General features: G+C 44.7%; 1 protein-coding gene across 1 annotated transcript; it reads left to right on the top strand.

Moving 5' to 3' along the window:
* Positions 1 to 400: 400 nt before the first annotated feature.
* med27 (mediator complex subunit 27) lies at positions 401 to 11,740 on the top strand. Its single transcript, XM_063898339.1, has 9 exons — positions 401 to 1,275; positions 2,720 to 2,864; positions 4,039 to 4,169; positions 9,102 to 9,195; positions 9,390 to 9,497; positions 9,602 to 9,643; positions 11,113 to 11,190; positions 11,247 to 11,264; positions 11,566 to 11,740. The coding sequence occupies exons 1-9, from the start codon at positions 1,073 to 1,075 to the stop codon at positions 11,680 to 11,682; spliced, it is 936 nt and encodes a 311-aa protein (XP_063754409.1). The 5' UTR covers positions 401 to 1,072; the 3' UTR covers positions 11,683 to 11,740.
* The last annotated feature ends 2,016 nt before the right edge of the window (positions 11,741 to 13,756 follow it).

The raw sequence follows: 13,756 nt of genomic DNA, 5'->3' as shown, positions 1-13,756 counted from the left end.
CGCCCTAAACTCCACCTGTTTGTGTGTGTGCGTGTGTGTATTGGGATTCCCAATTGATTATTTCGCCTCCTCCTTTCCTTCACTGGCGTCTCTTCCTCGCGTCTTAACTCCGCCCTGGTAAGATGCATGTGAGAGACGGGAGGACAGAGAAGTCCTCAGGTATGAGGGTGCCCTCAGGTATGAGGATGTCCTCAGGTATGAGGATGTCCTCCCAGGACGCCCTTTATTGCTGCCGTGTGCACAGTCTGTCACCTGTCAGCAGAACGCACTCCAAATAAATCCCTTCAAACCTGGGATTTAGTTTTCACATCATCTGTTTGTATTATAGTTTCAATGTATTATTTTCGGTCAAAACATTGAAGTTATTATAAAAATAATCAGAATTGGTGGATTGATTTCATTCTGTTATTTGAGCAAGTTTCAGATGAACTTTTGTCTTGGATCTTGTAGTATTTGTATATATATATATCCTAAATGTTATGTTGCTTTCATGTTATTTTTTTAAATAATGAAACCATCATTATTGAATGCAAGTATATTTCACACACTGTAGAGTTTATATAGGGTCTCATTAACTTTATATATTGTACTGTATTGAAGCGCTTTGAACATGGACTACTCCTCCTTAACAGAGCAGCTGCAGTGAGCTTTGTTACGAGTAGAGATTACACTCCCGTCTCCTGCAGCCTCCTCCCAGACTCCTCTGCGTGCATTGAAGCAATTGGCACGTCCTTCAACATGGCGTGCCTCGATAGATTTCCGGGTCCAAGTCCCGAAGGGGAGAAGGTGGAGAGAGGAGTCGAGGAGGGACCTTGGATAAACCTTGTGTCACCGATTGTTTTATTTATTTATTTGTTGTTGTTTTCTGTTCATAATGCCCTCGGTTAATGTAATGAACAACGGTGTGATGGTCCCGTTCTGATGCCTTTGAAAAACCAGTTCAATAAAGTTGCTCAACAAGGAGAAAAAAAAGATATATTTGTCTGACGTCATCAGCTTGTGCGCGCCGCAGGAAGCTGTCTCTCTGACGTCATCAGATTGCGCTCCGTCAGTAGAGGCTCGGTCAGCAGAGATGGCGGACGCGCTGCACGTTGGGGTCAACCTGGACGCTTTCTCGCACGCGATCAGCGGAATACAAGCGCTGCGCTCGAGCGTTAGCCGCGTGTTCGAGTCCCTGAAAGACGGGATGAAAAACCGCGAGACTTTGGAGGGCCGCGAGAAGATCTTCATATCCGGTTTCCAGGAGCAGCTGCAGAGCGTGAACCGGGACCTGAAGTAACACACACACACACACACACACACACACACACACACACACACACACACACACACACACACACACACACACCCTGGGGGTGGACAGCAAAAGTTTCACTTTCCTTTTTATCTCAGTCCCAGCCTTTGTAATGCAGAGTATCTGTCTCTCTGCTGTCCTGGTTCATAAAGCAGAAACAGCCCCACCAAAGAGCACGGTGCAGAGGAGAGGCTCTCAGTAGCTTTAGAGGAGCTGTAGTTCCCCACAGCAGACGCTCATTAATGACGTCCTTCATAAATATGAGGATAGTGTCAGTGCAGTCCCATTCTCAAAACACCGCAGCCTCTGCTCCTCAGTCCTTTTGAGTTCTCCTATCCACTATTCCTTAACCCCGTGACGTTTCACACAGAGGTCAAGGAAAAGACAATAGGAGCTGATTTTTTTACTATTCCACCGTACCCTCTGACTGACACTGACTGACTCTGACTCACACTGACTCACACTGACTGACTCTGACTGACTCTGACTGACTGACTGACTGACTGACGCTGACTGACTCTGACTGACTGACTCTGACTGATTCTGAGTGACTCTGACTGAATGTGATTGACTCTGACTGACTGACGCTGACTGACTGACTGACGCTGACTGACTCTGACTGACTCTGACTGAATGTGATTGACTCTGACTGACGCTGACTGAATGTGATTGACTCTGACTGACGCTGACTGAGTGACTCTGACTGAATGTGATTGACTCTGATTGACTCTGACTGACTCTGACTGAATGTGATTCCACCGTACCTCTGACTGACTGACTGACTCTGACTCACACTGACTCACACTGACTGACTCTGACTGACTCTGACTGACTGACTGACTGACTGACTGACGCTGACTGACTCTGACTGACTGACTCTGACTGATTCTGAGTGACTCTGACTGAATGTGATTGACTCTGACTGACTGACGCTGACTGACTGACTGACGTGACTGACTCTGACTGACTCTGACTGAATGTGATTGACTCTGACTGACGCTGACTGACTGTGATTGACTCTGACTGACGCTGACTGAGTGACTCTGACTGAATGTGATTGACTCTGACTGACGCTGACTGAATGTGATTGACTCTGACTGACTCTGACTGACGCTGACTGAATGTGATTGACTCTGATTGACTCTGACTGACTCTGACTGAATGTGATTGACTCTGACTGACGCTGACTGAGTGACTCTGACTGATTCTGAGTGACTCTGACTGATTCTGAGTGACTCTGACTGATTCTGAGTGACTCTGACTGACTGACTCTGACTCTGACTATCTGTGTTATGTTATCTGTGTTAGACACATCTCCATTAATGAGAATCTGGAGAGCAAAAACATCAGACTGCATTACAATACACTCTGTTGTACCACCACTGATAACCTGTGTGTCTCTCCTCCTGTCTGTCCTCCTGTCAGTGAGCTGGAGCGGCTCAGTGGTCTGGTCGGCCGTCCTTCAGAGTCTCATCCTCTCCACAACAGTGGGCTCCTCAGTCTGGATCCGGTCCAGGACAAAACCCCACTGTATTCCCAGCTGCTGCAGGCCTACAAATGGTCCAACAAGGTAAACATGCTAACATGCTAACACTGCACTCCCAGCTGACTAAACGTTAGTTGATTGAAAGTCGAACGATTTGTCATTGGTCGATTAGTTGAAGGGCTGTGTTTGGGCTGGAAGACCCTCACACTGCTTCAGAGCTGTGTGTTCAGGCCCTTTTGTTGGTGTGTGCGTAACGGACGAACCCACAAGGTGACATGTAAACTCTGCAAAATAAATATATATTTATATATTATATTTAATATATATTTATATAATATATAAATATATATTATATATTTATATATTATATATAAATATATATTTATATATAATATATATATAATATATATAAATATATATAATATATATTATATTAAATATATATATAATATATATTTATATATAAATATATATTATATATATATATTTAATATAAATATATATTATATATATATTTATATAAATATATATATATATATATAATATATATTTATATATAAATATATATTATATATATATTTATATATAATATATAAATATATATTAAATATAAATATATATATTATATATAAATATATATTTTATATATATTTATATATAAATATATATTTATATATTATATATAAATATATATTTATATATAATATATAAATATATATTTATATATAAATATATATTATATATATTTATATATAAAATATATATTTATATATAAATATATATATTTATATTTAATATATATTTATATATATTAAATATAAATATATATATTATAATATATATATATATATATTAATATATATTTATATATATTTTATATATAAATATATATATTTATATATAAAATATATATATAACATATATTATATATAAATATATATATTTAATATATATTTATATTTAATATATTGAAGGTATATTCATAATAATTCTGACCTCAGAAAAAAAGTTTTCATTCCGTAATGCACCAAGTTATTTTTGACATGCGTTTTTGTGCAAATGTTTTGTCTATTTATTGGTTTGTTATATTATGTTTATATATTTATTAACATTTGAAATACAAATGTTATTAGTTATTGTGTTGAGGTTACACGTCCAATTAGTGTGTGTGATGCTTTAGGTTATTTACTGTGTGTGTGTGTGTGTGTGTGTGTGTGTGTGTGTGTGTGTGTGTGTGTGTGTGTGTGTGTGTGTGTAGTTGCAGTATCACGCTGGGTTGGCCTCCAGTTTGTTGAACCAACAATCACTCAAACGATCGGCCAATCAGATGGGTGCTTCAGCCAAGAGACGACCCAAAGTCCAACCTAGTACCCTGGTACTGCCTCCTCAGTGAGTACTCGTACTGATGTAGCACCATACTAATACAGTAGTACTACAGTATTATAGGCAAGGCAAGTTTATTTATGAAGCCCTGTTCAACACAAGGCATTTCAAAGTGCTTTACAGAGATGAAAGACATTAAGAGCATTCAGGAGCAAATGATAAAATGGCCTTTAGAAAGAGTCATTAAAGAGCAAAGAGGATCAAATCAAGTTCTGGATTGTTCTTAAACCAGCAGCAGACTGGAATAAACCAGTGCTTTACAAACCAGCAGCAGACTGGAATAAACCAGTGCTTTACAAACCAGCAGCAGACTGGAATAAACCAGTGCTTTACAAACCAGCAGCAGACTGGAATAAACCAGTGCTTTACAAACCAGCAGCAGACTGGAATAAACCAGTGCTTTACAAACCAGCAGCAGACTGGAGTCCCTGACAGAGAGCCAGAGTAAAGACCTCAGAGGTGGACTGATGTGACCCCCTCTCTCAGTGTAAAGACCTCAGAGCTGGACTGATGTGACCCCCTCTCTCAGTGTAAAGACCTCAGACCTGGACTGATGTGACCCCTCTCTGTGTAAAGACCTCAGAGCTGGACTGATGTGACCCCTCTCTCAGTGTAAAGACCTCAGAGCTGGACTGATGTGGTCCCCTCTCTCAGTGTAAAGACCTCAGACCTGGACTGATGTGACCCCTCTCTGTGTAAAGACCTCAGAGGTGGACTGATGTGACCCCCTCTCTCAGTGTAAAGACCTCAGAGCTGGACTGATGTGACCCCCTCTCTCAGTGTAAAGACCTCAGACCTGGACTGATGTGACCCCTCTCTGTGTAAAGACCTCAGAGGTGGACTGATGTGACCCCCTCTCTCAGTGTAAAGACCTCAGACTGGACTGATGTGACCCCTCTCTGTGTAAAGACCTCAGAGGTGGACTGATGTGACCCCTCTCTCAGTGTAAAGACCTCAGACCTGGACTGATGTGACCCCTCTCTGTGTAAAGACCTCAGAGGTGGACTGATGTGACCCCCTCTCTCAGTGTAAAGACCTCAGAGGTGGACTGATGTGACCCCCTCTCTCAGTGTAAAGACTTCAGAGGTGGACTGATGTGACCCCCTCTCTCAGTGTAAAGACCTCAGAGGTGGACTGATGTGACCCCCTCTCTCAGTGTAAAGACCTCAGAGGTGGACTGATGTGACCCCTCTCTCAGTGTAAAGACCTCAGAGGTGGACTGATGTGACCCCTCTCTCAGTGTAAAGACCTCAGAGGTGGACTGATGTGACCCCCTCTCTCAGTGTAAAGACCTCAGAGCTGGACTGATGTGACCCCCTCTCTCAGTGTAAAGACCTCAGAGCTGGACTGATGTGATCCCCTCTCTCAGTGTAAAGACCTCAGAGGTGGACTGATGTGACCCCCTCTCTCAGTGTAAAGACCTCAGACCTGGACTGATGTGACCCCTCTCTGTGTAAAGACCTCAGAGGTGGACTGATGTGACCCCCTCTCTCAGTGTAAAGACCTCAGACCTGGACTGATGTGACCCCTCTCTGTGTAAAGACCTCAGAGGTGGACTGATGTGACCCCCTCTCTCAGTGTAAAGACCTCAGAGGTGGACTGATGTGACCCCCTCTCTCAGTGTAAAGACCTCAGACCTGGACTGATGTGACCCCCTCTCTCAGTGTAAAGACCTCAGACCTGGACTGATGTTATCCCCTCTCTGTGTAAAGACCTCAGAGGTGGACTGATGTGACCCCCTCTCTGTGTAAAGACCTCAGAGGTGGACTGATGTGACCCCCTCTCTGTGTAAAGACCTCAGAGCTGGACTGATGTGGTCCCGTCTCTCACTGTAAAGACCTCAGAGCTGGACTGATGTGGTCCCCTCTCTCAGAGTAAAGACCTCAGAGCTGGACTGATGTGACCCCCTCTCTGAGTAAAGACCTCAGAGCTGGACTGATGTGGTCCCCTCTCTCAGTGTAAAGACCTCAGAGCTGGACTGATGTGGTCCCCTCTCTCAGAGTAAAGACCTCAGACCTGGACTGATGTGACCCCCTCTCTGAGTAAAGACCTCAGAGCTGGACTGATGTGACCCCCTCTCTCAGAGTAAAGACCTCAGACCTGGACTGATGTTATCCCCTCTCTCAGAGTAAAGACCTCAGAGGTGGACTGATGTGACCCCTCTCTAGTGTAAAGACCTCAGACCTGGACTGATGTGACCCCCTCTCTCAGTGTAAAGACCTCAGACCTGGACTGATGTGACCCCTCTCTCAGTGTAAAGACCTCAGACCTGGACTGATGTGACCCCCTCTCTCAGAGTAAAGACCTCAGACCTGGACTGATGTGACCCCTCTCAGTGTAAAGACCTCAGACCTGGACTGATGTGACCCCCTCTCTGTGTAAAGACCTCAGAGCCTGGACTGATGTGACCCCCTCTCTGTGTAAAGACCTCAGAGCTGGACTGATGTGGTCCCGTCTCTCACTGTAAAGACCTCAGAGCTGGACTGATGTGGTCCCCTCTCTCAGAGTAAAGACCTCAGAGCTGGACTGATGTGACCCCCTCTCTGAGTAAAGACCTCAGAGCTGGACTGATGTGGTGTCCTCTCTCAGTGTAAAGACCTCAGAGCTGGACTGATGTGGTCCCCTCTCTCAGAGTAAAGACCTCAGACCTGGACTGATGTGACCCCCTCTCTGAGTAAAGACCTCAGAGCTGGACTGATGTGACCCCCTCTCTCAGAGTAAAGACCTCAGACCTGGACTGATGTTATCCCCTCTCTCAGAGTAAAGACCTCAGAGCTGGACTGATGTGACCCCTCTCTCAGTGTAAAGACCTCAGACCTGGACTGATGTGACCCCCTCTCTCAGTGTAAAGACCTCAGACCTGGACTGATGTGACCCCCTCTCTCAGAGTAAAGACCTCAGAGCTGGACTGATGTGACCCCTCTCTCAGTGTAAAGACCTCAGAGCTGGACTGATGTGACCCCTCTCTCAGTGTAAAGACCTCAGACCTGGACTGATGTTATCCCCTCTCTCAGAGTAAAGACCTCAGACCTGGACTGATGTGATCCCCTCTCTCAGTGTAAAGACCTCAGAGCTGGACTGATGTGACCCCTCTCTCAGTGTAAAGACTTCAGAGGTGGACTGATGTGACCCCCTCTCTCAGTGTAAAGACCTCAGAGGTGGACTGATGTGACCCCTCTCTCAGAGTAAAGACCTCAGAGGTGGACTGATGTGACCCCTCTCAGTGTAAAGACCTCAGAGGTGGACTGATGTGACCCCTCTCTCAGAGTAAAGACCTCAGAGGTGGACTGATGTGACCCCTCTCAGTGTAAAGACCTCAGAGGTGGACTGATGTGACCCCTCTCTCAGAGTAAAGACCTCAGAGCTGGACTGATGTGACCCCCTCTCTCAGTGTAAAGACCTCAGAGGTGGACTGATGTGACCCCTCTCTCAGAGTAAAGACCTCAGAGGTGGACTGATGTGACCCCTCTCAGTGTAAAGACCTCAGAGGTGGACTGATGTGACCCCTCTCTCAGAGTAAAGACCTCAGAGCTGGACTGATGTGACCCCCTCTCTCAGTGTAAAGACCTCAGAGGTGGACTGATGTGACCCCTCTCTCAGTGTAAAGACCTCAGAGCTGGACTGATGTGACCCCCTCTCTCAGTGTAAAGACCTCAGAGGTGGACTGATGTGACCCCTCTCTCAGAGTAAAGACCTCAGAGGTGGACTGATGTGACCCCTCTCTCAGTGAGGACAGCAGCGTTCTGAATCAGCTGCAGCTTTCTAACAGAGGTTTCAGTGAGACCTGTAAAGACACCATTACAGTAGTCCAGTCTCCAGAAGAGAAAAGCAAGTTTTTCCAGATCCTGCTGTGACATCAGTCCTTTAATCCCCGATATATTCTTCAGGTGATAGCAGGCAGACTTAGTAACTGTTTTAATGTGACGGTTGAAGTTCAGAGTCCAGGACTACACCTAGATGCCTGGATTTGTCTGTTGTTCTGAATATTGCCGACTGAATGACCTCAGTTTTGTCTTTGTTTATTGGGAGAAAGTTCTGACTCGTCCAGGCATTGAATTTAATTGGAGCCTAGTCTGCTGCTGAAATGGTGAATGTGTGTGTCGTCTGCGTAGCTATGGTAACTTATTTTTATTATCTGAGCCAGTGGTAGCATGTGGATGTTAGAGAAGAGGCCCCAAGATGGAGCCTTGAGGAACCCCACATGTCATATATTTGAACTCAGGTGTGTAGCTGCCTATAAAAACAAAGTGTTTCCTGTCCTTTAAGTAGGGTTCAAACCAACTCAGAACTGTTGCAGAAAGTCCCGCCCAGTTGTCCAGTCGGCCTAGTAATATGTTGTGTGAAATGCCGGCTGAGATCTAATAATGCTGACACTGAGACTCTGCCATGTTTGTTTTTAAGAGGTTGTCATTGAAGAGCTAACTGGAGCAGTCTCAGTGCTGTGGTGCGGTCCAAAGCCTCACTGGAACACATCGAAACAGCTTTATTTAAATCCAATAAATTATTCAGTTGTTTAAAAACTGCTTTTTCAGTGATTTTATTCAGGAATGGGAGGTTTGATATGGGCCTGTAATTGTTCCTTACTGAAGCGTCTAGATTGTTCTCTTTTAAGAGCGGTTTAATTACTGCAGTTTTCAGGGCCTGAGGAAATACACCTGAGTGAAGAGACTTACTATATGAAGTAGATCTGAGGACATGCTATATGAAACTATTCTTGAAATAGCCTGTAATATCAGGCAGCAGGAGGAGGATCCAGATGTTGTATAATGTCCTCCAGGTCTTTATAAAACAACTGAGGAACGGGAGAGCTATACAGTAATAATACTACTAAAGTATAGTACTACAATAGTACTACTAGTACTGTAGTATTACTAGAGTAGTACTATAGTGGTTCTGCATTAGTAATACTTTATTAATCCAGCAGTATTGTGTGTACAGGTATGTGGATGATGTCATCTCAAGGATCGGCAGGATGTTTCCTGATCTGACCATCGAGCTGTTCAGACCCAACGGGACGTCTGCTGTGCTGCTGGTAACACACACACACACACACACACACACACACACACACACACACACACACACACACACACACACACACACACACATATACACAACACAATAACCCTGAACATCTGTACAGCTGGTAATCAAACTGCACACCACAACAACCTGTCTCACCTGTCTGTATCTTACCTGTCTATCTCTCACCTGTCTGTCTCTCAGGTGACTCTGGGGAAGGTGTTGAAGGCGATCGTTGTGATGCGTTCGCTGTTCATTGACAGAACTGTTGTTCGAGGATTCAATGAGAACGTTTACAACGAGGACGGGAAGGTGAGACAGGAGACCATGCTGTCTGTCTGTCTGTCTGTCTGTCTGTCTGTCTGTCTGTATGTCTGACTGTCTGTCTCATGGTAACCTGTATCTCTCTCCCTCAGCTGGACATCTGGACCAAGTCTCAGTACCAGGTGTTCCAGAAGGTGAGACAGTCTTTATTATAGCAGCTATCAGCTGGAATCCACACCTAGGGCTAAACAGGTGGCCAGACGATCATCAGGAAGTCCTCCTGTAAATATACAGATTAGCTTCTGCTGCTATGCTAACATCAGCACCTAATACCAAAGTCCCTTTGAGACCAGTTCCATTCAGACTGATAGAGAGGCATCAGCTGCCGAGAGACAGACAGGTACTGCTAAACTCCACTGATAGAGGCATCAGCTGCCGAGAGACAGACAGGTTCTGCTAAACTCCACTGATAGAGGCATCAGCTGCCGAGAGACAGACAGGTTCTGCTAAACTCCACTGATAGAGGCATCAGCTGCCGAGAGACAGACAGGTACTGCTAAACTCCACTGATAGAGGTATCAGCTGCCGAGAGACAGACAGGTACTGCTGAACTCCGCTGATAGAGGCATCAGCTGCCGATAGACAGACAGGTACTGCTAAACTCCACTGATAAGGGCATCAGCTGCCGATAGACAGACAGGTACTGTTAAACTCCACTGATAAGGGCATCAGCTGCCGATAGACAGACAGGTACTGTTAAACTCCACTGATAGAGAGGTATGGGCTGCCGAGAGACAGACAGGTACTGCTAAACTCCACCTGTTGAGCGATGAACTGGTTCCTAACTGCGAACGAGCTCTGAACCAGAGAAGCCCGGGGTTAGAACTGAACTGGTTCCTATTGGTTGTGTTGTTGGTAGTGTAGGAATTGTTCATTTATTCGAAGCCCAGGAGTCGATTCAAAGAAACGAGGTGAAGCTCCTCTTATAAGTTTTAAAGGAGTGTTTAATAAAAGGATGTAGCAGTACGTTTCACAAAAGCTTCACAGCTGTGGCTCAATAGCCCGGTACACGCGTCCACAGGCCGCTGACTGAGTGGAGCTCAGCAGTAGTTCCTGTCTGGCGGTCCGGAACAAAAGACAGATCGATCTCACAATACAAACATGTTCTATAGAACCACCCCTTTCCCGCCATACAATAAACAACTTAAAAATAAGACGTGCTCCGCTCTCGTGCTCTCATTGGTTGGTAGCGGGGGCTGGATCCTGTTGGCCGCTTGTCACATGGGGTTCTCCGGACTCTTCTATAGGCTGATGTCGTCGGGGGCGGGTCCTCTTATGACGTCACCGTCGCCATCTTGTTAGTGATGTCCTGGAACTCTCACCTACGATATTCTATTATGCAATCCTTCTGAGGTTTATCAGGTATTAAACAGGCAACTGTATCATTGCAGCATCAATGAGTGACAGGTACAGGCGGTGTGTTTAGTGTGTAACTCCACGCGTCCTTCTCCCTCTACTCATATATACAATACAGTATTAGCTATATGCTATCTGAGGCTAAAGACAACATCCGGTAATACTACCGGACAAATATGATCCGTCCAGAAACAGTGAATTATCTGTTAATGTTCCGCTCCAATATATTGATTATTTCTAACACTAGGTAACGGACCACGCCACCACCGCCTTGCTACACTACCAGCTCCCCCAGATGCCCGACGTGGTGGTACGATCCTTCATGGTGAGAAACTACCCGTCTGTTACTACCTGTCTGGTTCTATGCTGTCTGTCTCTCAGACCTGGGTCCTGAGCTACATTGACATCTCTCTCACCTGTCTCTCAGACCTGGTTCCTGAGCTATATTGACCTCTCTCTCACCTGTCTCTCAGACCTGGTTCCTGAGCTACATTGACCTCTCTCTCACCTGTCTCTCAGACCTGGTTCCTGAGCTACATTGACCTCTCTCTCACCTGTCTCTCAGACCTGGTTCCTGAGCTACATTGACCTCTCTCTCACCTGTCTCTCAGACCTGGTTCCTGAGCTACATTGACCTCTCTCTCACCTGTCTCTCAGACCTGGTTGCGGAGCTACATAAAGCTGTTCCGTCAGTCGCTACATAAAGCTGTTCCAGTCTCCCTGTCAGCGCTGTGGACGGTACCTGCAGGACGGACTCCCTCCCACCTGGAGAGACTTTAGGACTCTGGAGGCATTTCACGACACTTGCCGCATGTAGACACTTCCTGTTTCTGTTTTGTACGAAGAAGTTTCAATAAATTTGAGTTGTTTTTTTCTTTCTGTCTGATTCTTGAGCCGTGACGTCCTGCTCGTGCTGATGGTTTAAAGATGATGTGTATTGATAGGACTCGTTAAAGAGAGGGACAGGTGCCAGTAATTACCGGGGGGGCCGGAGAGACTCTTTAACGGGGGATAGGTGAGACTCGTTGAAGAGGGACTGACTGCCAGCTGTATTATACCTCAATGATACAGTATACACTGAGTACTTCTACTTTACTCAAGTACAAGACCTGAGTACTTTTACTTTACTCAAGTACAAGACCTGAGTACTTTTACTTTACTCAAGTACAAGACCTGAGTACTTCTACTTTACTCAAGTACAAGACCTAGAGTACTTTTACTTTACTCAAGTACAAGACCTGAGTACTTCTACTTTACTCAAGTACAAGACCTGAGTACTTTTACTTTACTCAAGTACAAGACCTGAGTACTTTTACTTTACTCAAGTACAAGACCTGAGTACTTTTACTTTACTCAAGTACAAGACCTGAGTACTTCTACTTTTACTCAAGTACAAGACCTGAGTACTTTTACTTTACTCAAGTACAAGACCTGAGTACTTTTACTTTACTCAAGTACAAGACCTGAGTACTTCTACTTCTGAATATGACTCTATATTACAGTATGGATCCAAGGGTTGATTGTGGTGTGCGCAGCAGCTGCAGTGAACGTGTGGCAGTGACTACACTGTCTGTATAAGTAGTGCAGATGACGTTGTAAACATAAATACAACAAGCCGAATTATGCAGGGATCTGAAAGTGTCCGAGTGAATGCAGGATTCTACAGACAGATGGGTAGATTTCAAGGTTCCAAGGTGTTATTGGTCATATGCACAGCAGATACAGCGTATATGTTGGCAATGAAAATCTTATGTCCCATGCTCCTCCAACAACTCAACATACATGGTGCAGATAAGATAATAAAGTAGTGCAAAAAGAGAGAAGAATATTTACAATAACAACAGTAAAGATTTGAGGATGTGAAGTATATACATATGTGGAATACATTGAGAGTATTTACATACTTTACTCTGTGGAATGAGGAGGTATGGACAGATGCATATATTACGTATAACAGATGTGTATGGCAGATGTATATAATATATAGATATGTGTACTATAAAATGGGAGGAATGGGAGAAGGTCATGTGGTCTGATGAGACAAAAATAGAGCTTTTTGGCCTAAACTCCACTCGCCGTGTTTGGAGGAAGAACAAGGATGAGTACAACCCCAAGAACACCATCCCAACCGTGAAGCATGGAGGTGGACACATCATTCTTTGGGGATGCTTTTCTGCAAAGGGGACAGGACGACTGCACCGTATTGAGGGGAGGATGGATGGGGCCATGTATCGCGAGATCTTGGCCAACAACCTCCTTCCCTCAGTAAGAGCATTGAAGATGGGTCGTGGCTGGGTCTTCCAGCATGACAACGACCCCAAACACACAGCCAGGGTAACTAAGGAGTGGCTCCGTAAGAAGCATCTCAAGGCCCCGGAGTGAACTAGCCAGTCTCCAGACCTGAACCCAATAGAAAATCTTTGGAGGGAGCTGAAAGTCCGTATTGACCAGCGACAGCCCCGAAACCTGAAGGATCTGGAGAAGATCTGGATGGAGGAGTGGGCCAAAATCCCTGCTGCAGTTTGAGCAAACCTGGTCAAGAACTACAGGAAACATCTAATCTCTGAGATTGCAAACAAAGGTTTCTGTACCAGATATTAAGTTCTGTTTTTCTGATGTATCAAATACTTCTGTCAGCAATAAAATGCAAATGAACTCTTTAAAAATCATACGATGTGATTTTCTGGATTTTTGTTTTACATTCCGTCTCTCACAGTTGAAGAGTACCTATGATAAAAATGCCAGACCTCTACATGCTTTGTAAGTGGGAAAACCTGCAAAATCGGCAGTGTATCAAATACTTGTTCTCCCCACTGTATGTGTATGTGTGTACTATAACAGATGTGAGTAGACATTCACACAGCTCAGGAGTTCAGCAGTCTTATAGCCTG

This window comes from Eleginops maclovinus, chromosome 12, assembly GCF_036324505.1.
Source record: "Eleginops maclovinus isolate JMC-PN-2008 ecotype Puerto Natales chromosome 12, JC_Emac_rtc_rv5, whole genome shotgun sequence".
In the NCBI taxonomy this organism is placed as follows: Eukaryota; Metazoa; Chordata; class Actinopteri; order Perciformes; family Eleginopidae; genus Eleginops; species Eleginops maclovinus.
Note: the sequence above shows the minus strand (reverse complement) of the source record. Positions and strands in the feature narration are given on the sequence as shown.

Excerpts from the sequence above, each read along its gene's own strand:
- med27 (XM_063898339.1), top strand. The coding sequence starts at position 1,073 with ATGGCGGACGCGCTGCACGTTGGGGTCAACCTGGACGCTTTCTCGCAC. Across the intron at positions 1,276-2,719 it reads AGCGTGAACCGGGACCTGAA|TGAGCTGGAGCGGCTCAGTG; the intron begins GTAACACACACA and ends TCCTCCTGTCAG. Across the intron at positions 2,865-4,038 it reads CCTACAAATGGTCCAACAAG|TTGCAGTATCACGCTGGGTT; the intron begins GTAAACATGCTA and ends GTGTGTGTGTAG.